The sequence below is a fragment of the Ornithodoros turicata genome, chromosome 5 (genome assembly GCF_037126465.1).
Source record: "Ornithodoros turicata isolate Travis chromosome 5, ASM3712646v1, whole genome shotgun sequence".
In the NCBI taxonomy this organism is placed as follows: Eukaryota; Metazoa; Arthropoda; class Arachnida; order Ixodida; family Argasidae; genus Ornithodoros; species Ornithodoros turicata.
Window position 1 is genome coordinate 45,182,518 of NC_088205.1, and position 17,566 is coordinate 45,200,083.

Below are 17,566 nucleotides of genomic sequence, written 5' to 3' on the forward strand. Positions count from 1 at the left end.
CTCTGGCAAGTTATTCCAGTCCCGAATTGTTTTAGGAATGAAGGAGTACATGAAAGAATTAGTATGACATTGTGGGGTTCTAATCTTGTGAGCGTGGTCGTGACGTGAAGAGATGTATTCCGCAGGGGAAAGAAGACGATCACGAGTGTTTCTGTTATAGAATAGCTTATGGAAAAGACACAGACGGGAGACCTTTCGTCTGAATGTGAGATGGTCCATGCCAAGGTCTTCTTTTAGTCCCGAGACGCTACAATCCGATGAATAATTGGAGGTGATGAAGCGTGCGGCCCTGTTCTGGACTGATTCCAGGGCATGTATCAAATATTCCTGGTGTGGATCCCAAACAGCAGAGGCGTATTCTAATTTGGGTAATACGAATGCTCGATAAGATAGGAGTTTGATGTGAGGCGGAGCAAGTGCAAGATGGCGGCGAAGATATCCCAGGGTCCTGTTTGCCTCAGACACAATCTTATCAATATGCAGGGACCAACGCATTGTTGAATCTAAGTGAAGGCCTAAGTATTTATACGTGGGAACGCATAACAGCTGGGAGCCCTGTAGCTGATAAGATGAAGAGACATGTGAAGAGGAACGTGAGAAGGACATGACCTTGCACTTAGTGATGTTGAGAGACATAGACCAAGTGTTACACCAACGGGACACCGCGAGCAGATCCCCCTGAAGATGATCATGGTCTGCACTGGACGCCACCTTCCTATATAAAACACAGTCATCCGCAAAAAGTCGAACGGTACTACTGAGACACTGGGGTAAGTCATTTATATAAATAAGAAACAATAAAGGGCCAAGAACGGATCCCTGAGGTACACCTGATGTTACGGAAGTGAAGTTCGATAGAGTGTTGTTAGTGAAAACGGCCTGTTTCCGGTCTGTCAAGAAGGCTCTTATCCAGGAGAAAACAAAGGGGTCGAGGTTTAGTGTTGAGAGCTTAGCCAAGAGACTTAAATGAGGCACAGTGTCGAATGCTTTTGAAACGTCAAGGAAGATGACGTCCATGCGTTCCCTTGAATTGAGACAACTTTGGATGTCATGTACGAACTCAACTAGCTGCGTCTCGCATGAGTAGCCCTTCCTAAATCCATGTTGGAACTCGTAGAAGTAGTTAATTGAAGTGAGATGCCGGGCGATGTTCGAGTATATGATATGTTCCATCAACTTACAGGGAATGCTAGTTAACGAGATAGGCCTGTAGTTCGAGGGGGTGAAGGTATCACCACTTTTGAATATAGGGATAACCTTGGCGACGCGCCAATCGTTCGGAAACTGACCGGTTAGAAGGGACTGATTGAAGATGAGAGACAAAATCCGACTAGATGTTGGTGACGTATTCTTGAGTACTTTGGGGCTAATGTTGTCCAAACCGGGTGATGATGAAGAACGGGTACAGTCGATAAGCTTGGCAACACCAAGATGGTCAATGGTGATACTGGGCATGATAACAGTGTCTAGCATGTGTAAACCTGAGGCATCAAAAGTTCTCTCAGTAACAAACACAGAAGAAAAATAATTGTTTAATAATGCGGCACTATGCTCTAAGGGCAACACGTCACCAGAGCTACCTCTTAATTGTATATGTGAGTCAGTACTTGGGTTGATAATTTTCCAGAATTTTCTAGGGTTACTGTTTAGGAGAGAAGGTAAGGTCACGCTGAAAAACGTGCGCTTCGCATTTTTAACGGCAAGGGTATACTCTTTTGCGGCTACCCTGTACGTTTCCCAGGCAGAGTCACTTTTGCGGGTATTCGCTTTGCGGTACGCCCGCTTCTTTTTGTTGGCCAAGCGATTCAACGAGCGGTCGTACCAGGGAGCATTCTGGGATGACCGTATTGTAATTTTGGGTATGTACTTCTCAGTTAGATTGCTAAGAGCAGCTTTGAAAGCACACCAATTATCCTCAACAGATCGCATCGGAGACAGGCAGACAAACTCATCGAAAAACGTACCTAGCTCTCTGTTTATGGCGTCATAATTCCCTTTGTTGTAGTCCACTATATCGAATTTAATATTCTTACGTTCAGTATAGGGTACTTTTATGGAGGTGTGTATGAATCTGTGGTCGCTGAGGCCATCAAAAATCACTACTGGAGAAAATAGCTCTGGCGATGTGGTAAGCACTAAATCAAGGATGCTCTGACAGGTTCCAGAAATTCGCGTAGGCGCGGTGACCAACTGTTGCAGACCAAATAACACGCATAGATCACAGAAATCGGAAGACAAAACCGCGGAGGCTTTTGGCTTATAGACGTCATTCCAGTCAATATCGGGGAAATTGAAGTCACCGAAAAGCATTATTTTGTGAGATGGAAAACTGCTTTTCACAAAGGCAAGGGCTTTATGAAGCTCAGCGACAAGACAAACATCATCAGGTGGGCGGTAACAAACTCCAATAAGGATCTTGTTGTGGGAGTGACCAAGTAAAGACCATACCATCTCAATGTTACCAGGGACTTCAATGGGGCGAGATGGTATTTCATTTTTGATGCCAAGCAACACACCACCACCACGCCTTTCAACACGGTCATAACGATATACTCTAAAACCCGGCAGTATTTCAGCATCATGCACGTTAGGTGTTAACCATGTCTCGGTCAGAACAACAACAGCAGCTTCAGTTGTTCCTATAAGAGATAACAGGTCTTCACGCTTGGGTACAATGCTTCTAATATTTGAAAAGATAAGTGACAAACTATAGTGATGAGACAAGGAACTAGTGACATTCAGTGATTGCTAATCGCTAGTGGTTGCGGCTGAAACTGGGTTTGTTTCCCGAGATAGCAAGCTCCGTGGTTCGATATTTGGGACCTCTCGAACAAGCTGTGTTTCCTCGTCGTACATATAACACTTGCTACCAACCAGCAGCTTATTGAAACGGAGGCGAAAAGTTTGGCCCTGTGAGCGTCCGAAGGCAATCAGGTTCTTTCTGGCAGTACGAACAGCGGGAGTGAAATCCTCAGACACTGCTTTACTAGTGTCCTTTAGCTTATAAGAGTTTCTTAAAATGGTATCCTTAACCTTGAAGTTCGCAAACTTCACGATTATTGAACGTGTCCTTGCCTCTTGAAAACGTCCTAGGCGATGGGCTCTATCGACATGCTCAGCTGAGACCACAACATCCAGTCTATCTTGACACAGCTTTCTAATTTTTTCCTCTGATTCGGTCCATGTTTCATTGCTAGCATCTTCAACACCATAGAACACCAGGTTGTCCCTTCTGGACCTGCTCTCAAGGTTATCAATGCGTGATCTAAGCGAAGCCATGTCCGATGAGATGGCTGAGAGCATACCCTGTGTGCTGATAACTTCCGATAAGTTACCTTGCATTGAGGCTACATTGGACTCTATTTTACCAACGCGCGTAGTAAGGTTAGTTAAAGAAGCTCGAAATTCTTTTTGATCTTTCTGGATGGCTTTTACTTCTTTGAGCAACGTTTCCTGACCGGCGTTAAGTTTTTCGAGTAAGCCCATCATTGCACTAAATTGAGCTTCTTGCTCTTTTGTCATGGGGCCGGGATTTGCCTCAACGTCTCCCGCACACAGTAAGAGCATTCTAACAACAGAAAAGCAGTCACAGGCAATTGCAAAACAAGTCCGTGGGCTCGGAAAGAGAAGCAGCATAACATTATTGCTTCTTTTGGAAAAGAGAGGGTAACTGGTACCAACCTGAAAAACATGAGGACGAGCCGTTAGTGACTGCATTGCAGCTCTCCCTCCGGGCCCACTGACGAGAAGTAGCGACCTATCTTCTTTTGTACGGAATATCGCTGTTGACGATGGGTGAGTGACGTACTGTTGCTCGATGTGATAAGCAGGTGTTCCACCAGTAGGGCTTTCACGAAGTTCATCAATAGCGTTGATAGCAAAAAACACTGGTGAAAGTACCGTGCTATCGCAGACTTGAAACACGTGACGGTAATCACACAGCCGTTGATCGAAGACGAAGGCCGATGGTACACGAGACACAAGCCACGATGGCGAAAGCAAGCTGAGTAGACAGTAGCTCAGCGCAAGTGCCCCAAAGTATCTCTGAAAAACATGAGGACGAGCCGTTAGTGACTGCATTGCAGCTCTCCCTCCGGGCCCACTGGTGGTTTATGGTAGTAGTTGCGGTATTTAAATACTGTATTGATATTTTTGTATTTAAATACTCATGTTGAAAAGTATTTACGAAGAGTATTTAAATACCCCTTTCAACAAAGTATTTGGTATTTATCTTTAAATACTCAAAAAATGTATTTATGCCCATCCCTGGGCGCAGGACTGCGCCGTTGCTCGGAATGCAGAGAGGTGTTTTTTTGTATGAGTGTACTGAACCGTAGGCTGCGTCGTGATACCTGTATTTACAGTGACGCTACTCAGCATTTTACTCTGCATAACTTGTGATTGCTACTCAAAATCATCATAATGAGCAAATGCTAGCACGCAACAACCAACTATCGCGCAAACAGGCATGCGCAAGTCACGTGCGGCCTTGCTCTTATGCACGTCACGCGAGAGCTCGCTGCGGCCTTTACTCAGGACCAACTGCGGCATAGAAAAAAATCGATTATAAATCGCGCGATAGGATTTCTTCTGAAATATTTTGCACGGTTGTTGTGCAGAGTATTATAAATCATAAGACGGTGTTTCCCAGACCCATGTTTTCGACCGGACTGTCACTTTAATGTGTCAGTTTGAAATTTATATAACAGCTTGGTCCTGCTTGTATGTAGTCAGAACGAAGTTTTATGGAAGTTTATTTTTAACTTTGTAAACGAAGTGGACTTTGTAAACGAAGTTTATTGTTACTGAATGTGACTGAATTTAACTGAATGTGTGGGTTTGAATGGGGTTATCGTGAGTCAATGGGTGTTTGAACGTGACAAACACGTCCGCCGTAGTGTCTGCCCATTTGGTCGAACGCCGTTTGATCGAAGGCGTTTGATCGAAAGCCGATTGATCGACGCCGTTTCTTCGAAGGGAGTTCAAAACTGCATGCACTGTGTCATCCGCACCTCTTTTTCTGTAACTTTTGACTCGAGCATACGGAGCGGGCAATCAGTGTACTCTGCTTTTTTTCATTTTCATTATTATTATTATTTCTTTTTCTTTTGCAAGGAGACCACTGGTTACTTGCAGACGTTTGTAATTTACGAACTAGTGGGACACATGTTGAAGAAAGTTGCCCCAGGTTGGGAGCAGCCGATAGTCTGTGTTTCTTCTGAGCACCCTTCTCATTGCTGGTGACATATTTAAAGGAGCTCGGAAAGCACTTTAATCACTACCATTTTTTTGAACCAAGCGGTTCGTAAGCTTATTAAAACGCACCATGCGAAGTAATTTTATCAACAGGTGCACAAATATCGCAGAATTCGATTTTGAAAATCGCGACCGTGCGCAACGGTGGCAATGCCCGGAACGAGCCGTCGAGGCGGCATTTTGACGTCAGAAAAGTGGAGCCGCTGATTGGTTTCGAGGAATGTCGCCTGGTATTTTTCACTCGGAATCCCGCTGCAACGGTGGAAGAAGTTTCTTTTTGCGTTTTCTTTGGTTTATCCACGACCTACTCTATAAGAACACGACCATGACACTTGCGCCTCTCTCCAGCGCCGGAGAAAATGTTTCTCTTAGTGGCCGCAGCAAGGTCGCGGCGCCACAAGTAACCCCCACAGCAGACGCCGCTCCACGTGTTGATACGGTAGTTTTCGTTCCTGACTTGGGTGCCTGTTTCTACCGTGTGAAGTTCTGGTTAGTCGCACGTAGTCCATTGAGTGGTTTGTGATGGTGTACTGCACCGTCCCACTCTGCAAGTCGAAGCCAGGAGTGTCGGGCCCGAGTATTTCGTACCGCGAAAGGTCCTGAAGGTGTCGAGTGTATGAGCAACGTGATTGTAATGAAAAAAGCAAAGTAGATGTGGTGAGATTTCTGCCAAATAGTCAGCAGTCAAAATTAAATGGAATAAAAAGAAGTGTCTGTTCAGTTATGTGTGCTGTGTTCTTTGTAAAACTTTGAATTAAAACCAACTAAAACTGCATCCTGTCCAGTAGTGACAATGAAATAACAGCTAACATACTCATTCGCAAAGGCAAGTAACTACGGGTCCACGCATAAATTTTGGAGCACTGTTGCGCATGGCAATACAGCCGCGTACATCAATTACTACATCGTTTGTGGCGCTTTATGGCCGTGATGCTTTTGCGCCACAAAACACACAGTCACTCATCTCGAGTTCAACTTCGTATTATCATCGGTTGAAGCACAGCGTGAAGCGATGAATGTTTTTACCAAGGATCCAAAGATATTCGTCAAATGGGGCCCCCGGGATACCACACATCCTGTACAAGCACTGTCCCAAGCAAGGCGGCTCTAGGCGCGAAAATTTATGTATTTTGCGCCTAACTTGCCTTAAGCAGGTACATTACACGTCTTTCGCATAAGGATACACGAAAAGAACGCGTAGACATACGCACAAAACAATGCTAATAAACATTGCCGATATTACAGCAGCAGTCTCCCGTTCGCTCGTGGGGTGCGCACGTGGCGCCCCTAGCGAGCATGTTGAGCGCGAAACCGGTTTTAACCGCTTCGGGCCGTGGACAGCGGACCCATAGGGGGATCGGCGAGTGTCATGGTCGTGTTTCTATAGAGTAGGTCGTGGGTTTATCAGATACAGTAAACGAAGATTGGTCTACAGACACTGTTCAAGGTTAGGCCGTGAGATTGTGAAGGCCATCGTCATTGAACTCCCCGAGCAAAGTCAACCAAAATCGGTCATCCTCTCCCCGCTAGACCTTGCTTTCCCTAAAGCGTTACGGAGTAGGTGGATTATGAAAATAAACTTCAGGTGCCAGTTGAACGCTGTTCTGTCCGTGTCTGTGTTTTGTATGCTGTTCGTTATCGTGGTGACTGTTTGTTGTTGTGTTGTTGGTGGCAATAGAGCTGTTGCGCTAAAGTTTGAGGAGGGTGACTGGAGCGCCACTCTGACCCCTACCGTCGGAATGCTACAACACGCGGCCGCTCACGCCTTGTATGCATAACTGATAACAACGGGTAGGACGCGTCAAAGAGTTCGCTATTTTTTGTTTTTTTTTTCGAAATCGAGCTCTACTCTGCTTGAATTGAAGTCTATTAAAAATTGCTAACTACTGTTGTGTCGTACGGTGCCATAGCAGCAAGAAGGTGGCTCTTGCCCGCCCAAGAAATGTCCCCGGAAAAGATGTCCCCGAATGGCAGCGCTATTCCGGCTGCTAACGATATGCAGGCGGCAGTATTGTTTTTTTTTTTTTTTTTTTGTACTCAAGGGTTAGCTAATTCCTGAGATGTGAAGCCCTGAAATAACTATTCCTCACTACTGCCGTCGTTTACCATTTTCAGTCATAGACTTGCATTGCGGCTGTGTAATATCCGAGTATAATTATTGCAGTAAACAAATATCGGCATCCGTTCTAATGAAATAGAACACAAAAACTTTGACCATATATACATTTCGTTTTCTTGTATTTGCTTTGCATTTTTCTGCCTTTTATACTAAAAGTCGACTGTGCAGCCGATGCCTCGGATAATTGTCGCTGTGTGACAGTAACATCTCGAGTCTAGGGACGACGAAAACAGGCACACACAGTCAGAGTTTGGACACATCTGTATGTGTCTGTTTTCGTCGTCCCTAGTCTCCAGGTCTTACAATCATGAATTACATTCACCAGCTCACTTGTTTTAAGCAATTATTTCATTGGGTCACCGTCACCAGAAACCCCATACATATAACGTTTTGTTGTCTATAACTTTTTGTTAAATATGCGTACGGAACCAAAGCTTGTGCACATATACACGAGGCTATATTGTATATGTATATATATAATATCTGATTCCAAATTTAAATAGTCGAGAAGTTTACTCAAGCTGCATGGCTGTGCCCGAAAACGCTTCGAAATCATCGGTACTGTGTTGCCCAATGGCTGTTTATTCTGTGTTTATGCTAAAGTCGTGAATATCCCGCACGCGGAGAACATAACCAGAGGTCCTAGGAAAGAGCAACTATTTGGGTGTTGAACCATAAAACAGTTTGCGTTTCATTTAGATGTCGTGTTATTATTGTTCAACTATATTCAATAGACCTCTACCTGTTTGTAAACAAATGACGTCATAGTGTTCGACAGCGCCACGAGTTTGGTAGAGCCGAACTACGTTCAAAGCTAGTGGCGAACAAGGTCGCGCCCGAAAGCCGCGGTCTTGAGGGGATTACGATGGTCCCTGAAAGGCACGCGACCTTCGGTCCTACTTTTCAACAACTGCCCATTCCTGGAACCCAGTTCTCCCTTTCCGATCTGTTTCGGTTTCGGCCTGTCTACCAACGTCATGATGACGTTTGTCGGGTAGAGGTTTATTAATAACGGCGAACGTTTTGTTAAGTCCCCATTGAATTCGATAAGCACCCAGCGAATTAATCTTTGCCTTGTTCTTGTTAAGCCTGATTTTTCTCAGAATGAAATTTATACTTTGGCACCCCCAATGCACCAGAGAAGCACACTAAGCACTCTAACAAACAGCGTCATTCGCGACATACACGCATTCTGCATATGTACATCGTGCTGCACATTGTACACGTGTTTCAGCAACTTTCTTTTAAAGAATTTGTCGATCCTTTTGACTTTTTCTATCCGTAAAGCAGACGATAAACGATAATGCCACACCAACTTAGCCAGCGTAGACTGAGTGTCGTCTGCTAGGGAGTGGCCGTGTGTTCAAAAGGTCGCCACGAGCGGCGCCGACACACAAGGTTTGCAGCGCCACCTGGCCAAGCGCAACAGGTCTACAGTTCACGCCTCAAAATGATCGCTGCATCGCTATGATTACTAATTCCGTTCGCTATGTCACTATATCAATATTCGCTATATCACTAATTCACTAGTGCTCGTCACCTGCACTAGCAACCTTGTTAGCCATTCAGTTAATTCCTTATTAAGCTGGAGCAGTGTTCTTGCGCATACGTTGTCAGATACAATCCAGTGAAATCTATCGCAATATGCCGGCGCCGGCACATCGTGGCATCAGGAGTTGAACATTCATTGCCTGAGTTACACACCAACATAGCCAAGCAGTGTCATATGACCACCATAGTTTATGGTCAACTTATCAATCATCGAACTAAACGAGAATTGGCCGATGCAGACTACAAATGTGGACGACGCAGACACGCAAGTTTGAGTTCATCCGTGCTCGGCGCCTTTTGTTTTGTCACCATAAAGTGCATCAGTTTTAACCACCATATAGTGACCGACAACGCCGGCTAAGTTTGCGTCCGCCATCATATCAACCTGCACTGAAACAACACGTGACTAGCGTAAATTTTAGCTGACTATAAAATGCACATGTCGCGCGCTGAAGAATGCCAACGGCAAAGATTATATGTCAAAGGGTCCAACGAGCAGGAGGATCCAACTTTGGATCCTTCCGCTCGTTGGATCTTCCAGCACGTTTGGACCCTCCTGCTCGTTGTATACTCCAACATGATGGATCTTTCAGCACGTTTGGATCCTTTACCTCTTTGGAAACTTCTTCACGCGTTCCCCTATACTTTGCGGGAAAGATTAATACCGCAATAAACAGATGGCCGAAAAACATTACGCGCGTGCGGTTGGGGACTATACTATGCATCGGTTGTATGCACATCACTGCGAACGGAAAGCGCGGATACGCACGGCCAGCCGTAAATCAAAATGAACGGTAGCATTCGTGTGTGTTATTAATACCTGGCTGAATGTCATTAAATTACAAGGAATGTAATTGAGGAATGCCATTGCACAGTCATTACTGCCAGCCAGCCTCATGGCCACGATATGTTGATATTCGTTTTAATGCAACTACTTTTAACTGCTCCACCACGTCATAGTTTTTTGCGCATTATGTTCTTTGTTGTGGGCTCCTTCCCCCCCCCCCCCCAACTGAGGCTCTTTCTCTCACTTTACGTCTATGGAGTTCTCCGTCAGCAGTTAGTCGGAGCTGGGGTAGCAATGCTTCCAGCGAGTTTCCTCGCAGGTCAGTGAAATGACGATTTGATGATAGCGCTCTCCGCTTAGAACCGAAGCCGTGGCCCGTCGTCATACTGTCTTTGATATCTTGCCGGACGTTGGTGTCACAATCTGAAAAGCGCACGTCAACAGCCGACAACGTTTCGTCGTATGCCTGACGGGGCCGCTTTCTGTCCGAACTTCATTCAGATACCTGTTGCCCAGAACTTGAGAAGCTGTGGCATCCCCTTGTGGTGTGCAGCTGTGCGGTGTCCTCGGATTGTCAGGGTCCGTGACCAACACCCCGTTCTTAACTGTGAGGTGGGCAACCAGGCATCGCTCTCCTTCCTCCCTGGCAGATTTGCTGGCCTTGTAGCATGCTATGCACCGATAGTAGCTGATTGAAGGGTCTCTCGGATGCTTTGATTTGAACGAAAACTCCAGTACAGAATTCGTCCATCTCCTGCTTTGGTACTGAATGATGTCGTGGGTCCTATTGTGGGAGGGCAAATACGTCGGGGCACCCCAGTTGGAATCCATACAGAAACGGCGGATACGCACAAGCCGACCACCACAACCAAACTAAGCAGAAGGGCAGTGGTCGTAAGGAGTTTAGCCGATGAATCGTCTTCAAACAATGAAGTCGAAGCGTGTGACCTGCATAGGTGACATGTCAGACATTCGGGAGGAAATATTCCAAAGGGCAGAGGGGCCGACATTGTGAAGAACTATTGAACTCCAAAAGGTATAGGCTCTCGCATGGCCTGGCACTAACGAAGTCTATCTCATGAAGGACGAAACCTCTAAGTAAATTTTGTTACGTTATGTCAGAGCTCTCAACCTTACCATTTATTATTGTTGTTATGTATCATTGGTCCTTCGTCTCGCATTGCATGCTTCCTCACGTTGGATCAATGTTCCCGTTGGATCTTCCGTCTCTGCTTGGACCCATCTTCACGTTGGATACTTGTTCACGGTGTCACGTGACCCGATTGGATCCTCCTTCTCGTTGGACCCATACGCTCGTTGGACCCTCGAGCCACAAGCGAACGGCAAACTGTGACTAACCCAGCCATAATATTGCAAGCACACAACTAACTAACTAACGTGCCGCCTTGCTACGCCAAATGGCAGCTAAAACGTGTCTTTCGTTCGCTAAGAGGACTTGGACACATATAGAAAACCCCTGAATTTGAGTGGTTAAATAGTGATGTTCTTAATCGCGGCATATCATCTTACGAAGCAGCATTTCCCCTGGTTTTTCTTGTTTCCAGAACATGAATTTCGAGAACGGGGGTTTCACGACCAGGACTATCGAGGTCCTCCCTTATTCATCGCTTGACAGGGAGAAAGCAGGGGGAAATAAAACGGAAAGAAAGAAAAGAAAACCAGTCAGCACTGACCCGGATAGAAGCGCGGTCGCCGCTCTCAACTTTTATTACGTCACCAGTGATGTTTTTTTTTTTTTTCATTCTCCTCCTTGTTTGACCCGGAGGAGCGCGTCGAGTGGGAACGCGCGCGGCGATGTTAAAGTGTCTTTTTTTCTACGAAAAACATCGCGTACAGAGACAATTTTCGTGTTAGTCATCAAGTCAAGTTGCCTGCTTCCACAACGCGTTCGGAACGGAAAATTTTTTAGATGGCTTTCAGAGCTCCTTTAAAGGGGTCGAGGGTTCGAAACCACCTTACAGCCGACCATATCGTGCCACCCACGACGAAAGAAAACAGTTGCGCCGCATAGTGGATGAGTTAACAGCCCTGCCAGTCCCTGCCTTCTGGTGAAGAGGAAAAAACCGCGAAATCAGGAAGGTGGTGTACTATAGGCCACTGAACCAGCAGGCGAAGAGGGATAGGTTTCCGTTGTCAATAACCGATGCCCAGTTGGATCGATTGAATGGCAGCGAGCATTTCACGACGCTCGATTTGGCAAGCAGTTACATGCAGGTCCCCATAAAGGAGGAAACCGCCCCTAAAACGGCACTCATTACGCTGGATGGGCACTATGAGTACATATGTGAGCTTCGGTAGCTGTAATGCACCCAGTGCATTCTAGAGACTGATTAACAAGGCATTAGGACCTATGAGCTTTCAAACAGCCGTGTGTTACCTCGACGACATACTCGTTCGGAGCAGAACATTTGAAGAGGGAATGTCAGCACTCGCTATATGTTTGCTTTGATAATTGGATGCGCTGGGGTGACGTACCCTTGACGTTTTGCGTCAATACGGAGGAGAGAAAGAGGAACCTTCAAACCGGCACCTTTATTCACGTTTCAATTACACACGGCGCAGCGGGTGAATCTAGTTCCTTTTGCATTATTGTCATGATGACGGAATCTTTCGTATCGTGAAGATATATTTTTGCACTTTAGTGCCCCTTTTAATGTATGGGGTATGCTGTTGTTTAAAATCTTGGTGAACGCGCACATGCTCTGATTTATATGTTATTTCCATACCAGCCTTAAACTGTTGGGCTTGTGTAAAAGGTGGCATCACAATTGCATGATGACCTTCAACAGTAGTCAGAATATTCGGACAACCCTTATCACTGAAAATTACACCTCCGGTCTCAGTCGTAGACAGAAAGCCAGAATTGCGGAAGGCCAACTAAAGTTTGTAACGGGAATAAAGAAAATTCTGCTGCTAGTGATATGTGCGTTCACGCGTTCCCCTCAGGGGGGCCGCGTTCACGCGGCCCCCCAGGGACCGTTAAGTTCGGTACAGTCATGTGTTCGTAAATATGTCTAATTAGAGTGTCGTATCTTTAAAAATCAGGCATCGTCTCTTTGTAACAAAGACCGGGCAGGTTGGTACGTATTGCTGACAGACGCGACGTAACACATAAAAGACGAGAGAGAAGATGTCGCAACTTTCAACCAGAGTTGCACACGTTACTCGAAAAAAGTAATTGATTACAGTTACTCTTACTGCTGCACGAAAAGTAATTCTTTACCGTTACAAATTACTTCATCAAAAATGTAATACGTTACCGATTAAAAATGTAACGCGTTACTTTTCCCGTTACTTTTAAATTGTGGACCATAGCAAAGCCAACAAGCCTGCAGTGAATGCAACCATGCAGCTCTTGTTGCAAATTCTAATATGAGACACCAACATACATGATAAGTGAAATTCACAAATACATTTGAAAGCAACATAACACATACACGCGTTTATTACAGATTTATACATACATTTAAAACAACATCGAATCTTCGGCTTCGTTTTGTTACTGTTGTTATGTTCAGCCCCCACAATTTATCAATACAGTCACCTATTTTACTGTTGCTCTAGTAGGTCGCGGTTGTAATATTATCATATCATATTATCGCGGTTGTATCATATTACTGTGGTAATAACGCGTGTGTATAACACGTGTGGACTAGAGACGGCCGTCACAGTGACCTCTGCGTCATTGCTTCTGTCGAACTGGTGGTGGAACAGAAGAACAGATTGGCTTGCTGAAAAGGGTTGCCATTGTTGACAGAAGGTTAAAGAAGTAATCAATTACTCAGTAATTGATTACCGTAAATTGTAATCGGATTACTTGGAAAATTACTTGCTCACAAAATTAATTGATTACGTTAAAAATTACTGAAAAAAGTAACTGATTACTAGTAACGCAATTACTAGTAACGCGTTAGCGTTGAAAGCAGAGTTGTACGTAACGCGTTACTAGTAATTGCGTTACTAGTAATCAGTTACTTTTTCAATAACTGATTACGAGTAACGCAATTACTAGTAACGCGTTACGTACAACTCTGCTTTCAACCTCTCTTTAATGAATGACAACAATTGAATTACATAAAGATAGCCGAACAACGAGACTACACACCGCCAGGTTGCCTCCTCTCCCCTCTCATCCAAACCGAGTGCCTTTATTTATATTTTATTTAAGCGTCACGTAATGCATGTAAAATAAAACATAGAAACCCGGTCGTCGACTGTAAAGTTGGAGTAGTGTACTCTATACCGTTAAGTTGCGGAAAACCGTATATTGGGGAGACAGGCAGGTGTTTAAATCAAAGATTGCAAGAACATGGAAGCAAAGTTAGATCAAAAGATATACAGAGCTCGCAGTTGGCGGATCACGTTTCGACGTGAGCACATGTCGAAACCAGGGTATCGAACCGAACCCGAACCGAAAACCGTACCCGAACCGTTATTTTTGCCGGAACCGAACCCGAACCGAAATTTTAATGACACTGTTGAACCCGAACCGGAGCAGAACCGTAAAAAATAATAGCGGTAACCGGTTCGCAACAAAACGGTTCGGACATAAAAGAAGTCAGCATAAGAGTTCCTCTCTATCCCCGAACGAAGACACATTGGTATCATCATCACGCGCCTATATCATGGATTTCAGAAATTTTCACCTAGCAGTCAGACGACGACGTATAGTAAGTATACTTTCAGCGTCTTTTTAACATGTTGAAGCGCAGTTGTCCTTGTGAGTGCCGCGGCTAGCGCCCCACGCACGCGGTGCGGCGTCTGCTCTTCAGAGACCAGGTGCCACGCGGACGAATGAAACACGAATGGAGTAGGCCAGTTATATAGCTCTACAGGACAAATATGTGATCAAATAAGCGCCCAAGATTTCCCTTTACACGTGAGCAGCACAAATTAAACAAGTCAGAAACATGAGAACTCGAGAAGGAGCGTACGCAGAACGGTGCCTGTTTGATTGGTCGTGCTTTGAAAAGTAAATGTGGTTCTGCTTATTGGTAGCGCAGTTGTGTCGTCGTGACACACTGCCGTTGTGTTGTGGATTAACAAGTACACTGCTGTGAGCTCGGACAGAGTAAGGCTTGCAGGCTTATTTTCGACATGCTTCAGTACGGTTTCAGATCGATTCACGCTGCGAAGGCAGTGTGCCGGCAAGTACTGTCGTCTGTGCTACGCTGTCCATCTTATTAGGCTTCCTTTAAGTGTATCTTGCTGGCACGGTGCGTGTGAAAAAAGATATTTTGGGAACAGAAAGTAGCAGGACTACACCGCTTCAACAGCGTGAACTCTAGTTGCAATAAGTGTTCATCCATTTCTCATTTCTCTCCCTAAAGGGCTACCTCACCGCTAGAGACGTCAATGCAGACAACAGCAGTATGCTATTAGCCACGCATTTCCTGATAAAAGCAGTTTTATGGAACATATGTAACGGAAGCGTTGAACCGGTTCGCGAACCGGTTCGGGGCTGCGAACCGGTTTGCGAACCGGTTCGATTTCTGGCCTGGCCGAACCGGAACTAAACCGGAACGAAATGAAAACAACGCGAACCCGAACCCGAACCGAATCCGTATTTTTTGCGGTTCGACACCCTGGTCGAAACGCACATTGTACTCCCATCCCCTCTAATCCAAACTCTACTTTCAGTACATTGTGATGCTTGGGGTGGGTGCGACCCGCAGTTCGAGGCCACCCAGGTAATTTATCGATCTCATGATACGCATATCAGACAAGTCGTTGAAAGCTGGAACATAAAGGATGCAAAATATAAGTATGTGAGCTCGCCTACCGCGATATTAACAAAAACCAAACAAGAAAAAGAAACAAGACCACCTGATAAATAAAGGCACGCGGTTTGGATGAGAGGGGAGAGGAGGCAACCTGGCGGGGTGTATAGTCTCCTAGTCTCGTTGTTCGGCTATCTTGATGTATGTTTGATTCAATTGTGATTCATTTGGAGTGGCACGTGGTTATTCACGTGGTTATTCACGTGGAGTGGCATTTGGTGATGTCAGTGACGCTCTGTTTCCCTAGATACCACCTTTTTCTCCCGAGCGCTTGTCGTCTCCTTCCATGCACTCATTTGTCACGGGAGCTCGAAAAGCGGCACGGAGTCTCAGACTCTCGGGTGCGCGAGCGGCGCTTTAACGAAGAGTAGCAAGCCATATGCATGGCTGACATCTCTTAACTGATACAAAGAAGAAGAGGGTGAAGCAGATCGCAAACCTTGCCAAATTTGCTTTCTCTCAACAAGACCTGAGAGTTTTAAGTGTAATGGCGTTGGTTGAGACGAGTGCTCGCAGTACTTATCTGCATTCTCTTACATTGAGAACAACCAAATACGTTCCAAATGTGCAATTATTCCTTCGACTGCACTGTCGCATGTTTTAGTGCTCATGAACATTTGGAAGTTTCGATAATCTGTGATGAACCGTCAGTGGCGTAGCCAGGAAAAATATATCGGGAGGGGTTCGATGGGGACTTTACATGGGGCAGGAGGACATCCCCTCGTTTCCCTCTCCCAAATGCACTAGCAAAGGTACAATTTCGAGGGGTTTGAACCCCCCAAAGCCCCCTCTTGCTATGCCACTGTGAACCGCTGTGAATGCTCACTCGAGCCACTTTGAGAACTGCCATAGTAACATTCATCAAATAACACTCTGCCGCAGTCATACTAATTCTTAACTGAAAATTTGTCCACAGATGTTGTGGCAAACATCATACTGTGCTGGACACGTCACGACACACACCTCAAGATTGCCAATAAGCTTATGTGCAGAATGCTGGTGTGCTAGCCTACTGTAACAGCATATTATTTTCTTTTCAGTGATGACTGATCATTCACCATTTGTGGCTCGGGGAGTGTTTCTGGAGAAAGGAACTGAACTAAACAGTTTGTGTTGTCTTACGTGAGTGTATTTTTGATGCATTCTTCTTGGTAATAAATTGCTTTTCAAGAGTTGCATGCTTAGTCACGCAAATGTAGGCTCTCCGCTTTTTCGGACAGTTCGGTTAGTACAGTGGAGGACTGCATGGAACTGATGTACACCCGTACGTCCAATCCATCTGTGATTTCAGCTCAAGCATGTGAGGTATTTCCTACTTATGGCGGCAACAAGGGGAAGCTAGTACCAGCGCTATTTCCTGTGGTTTTCATTCTTTTCTCGCGGTTGTATTGTTGTCTACGCAGCATTATCAGATATGTGTATATTATATATATGAGTTTTATACTTTTCCTAATGTCGACCGTTGTTTCCAATAAGTACAGCTTGGGACAAAAGTTTACGGAACACCGGAGTGTCACATTTCTCTATTGGAGCGACCCCCAGGTAGCAAGCAGGAGTGGACACACATACTTTCTTCTACGTTCTTGGCCATCTGTTGCTCAACCGTCGAATGACTAATTACCTAAAAATCGTTAATTAACTTTTTTAATTATAAAAGCTACGAAGTTGTCCCAATGAGAACATCTGTTCCATTCGGCCACCTGATATCGTAGCCGTTTTCAGAACAAAAATCCGTTCGGTAGATCGTCCGCAAAAAATTCGTGAAGGAACACCTTTTTTTTTCCTTTTGTTCATTTCGCATCTTCGGAGACGCGTCTTTCCTTCACCCCCAGTGTGTGAGGTGAAAGAGCACACTATCGCCTCTTGCGTCCTGGAAAAAGATAAAAAGACAACAGAAAATGCAACCGAAGATAAGGGCAGTTCCGATAGCGTCACCCGATACATTTGTTTTTGTTTTGTTTCCGCAAGTTAAAGGGTCTCTGACCAGAACCTGGTAAATGTCTTTGTTTGTATGGATAACGAACCTACATGGTGCCTCCAAGTTACAGTTGA

General features: G+C 45.2%; 1 protein-coding gene across 1 annotated transcript in view; it reads left to right on the top strand.

The window, feature by feature from the left end:
- The window catches only part of LOC135394422 (tumor suppressor candidate 3-like), a 118,822-nt gene extending 102,132 nt beyond the window's left edge, over positions 1 to 16,690 (top strand). Inside the window, exon 11 of the mRNA XM_064625157.1 lies at positions 16,555 to 16,690. Within this exon, the coding sequence (XP_064481227.1) occupies positions 16,555 to 16,564 (10 nt within the window). The 3' untranslated portion in view covers positions 16,565 to 16,690. The remainder of the gene's footprint in view (positions 1 to 16,554) is intronic.
- The last annotated feature ends 876 nt before the right edge of the window (positions 16,691 to 17,566 follow it).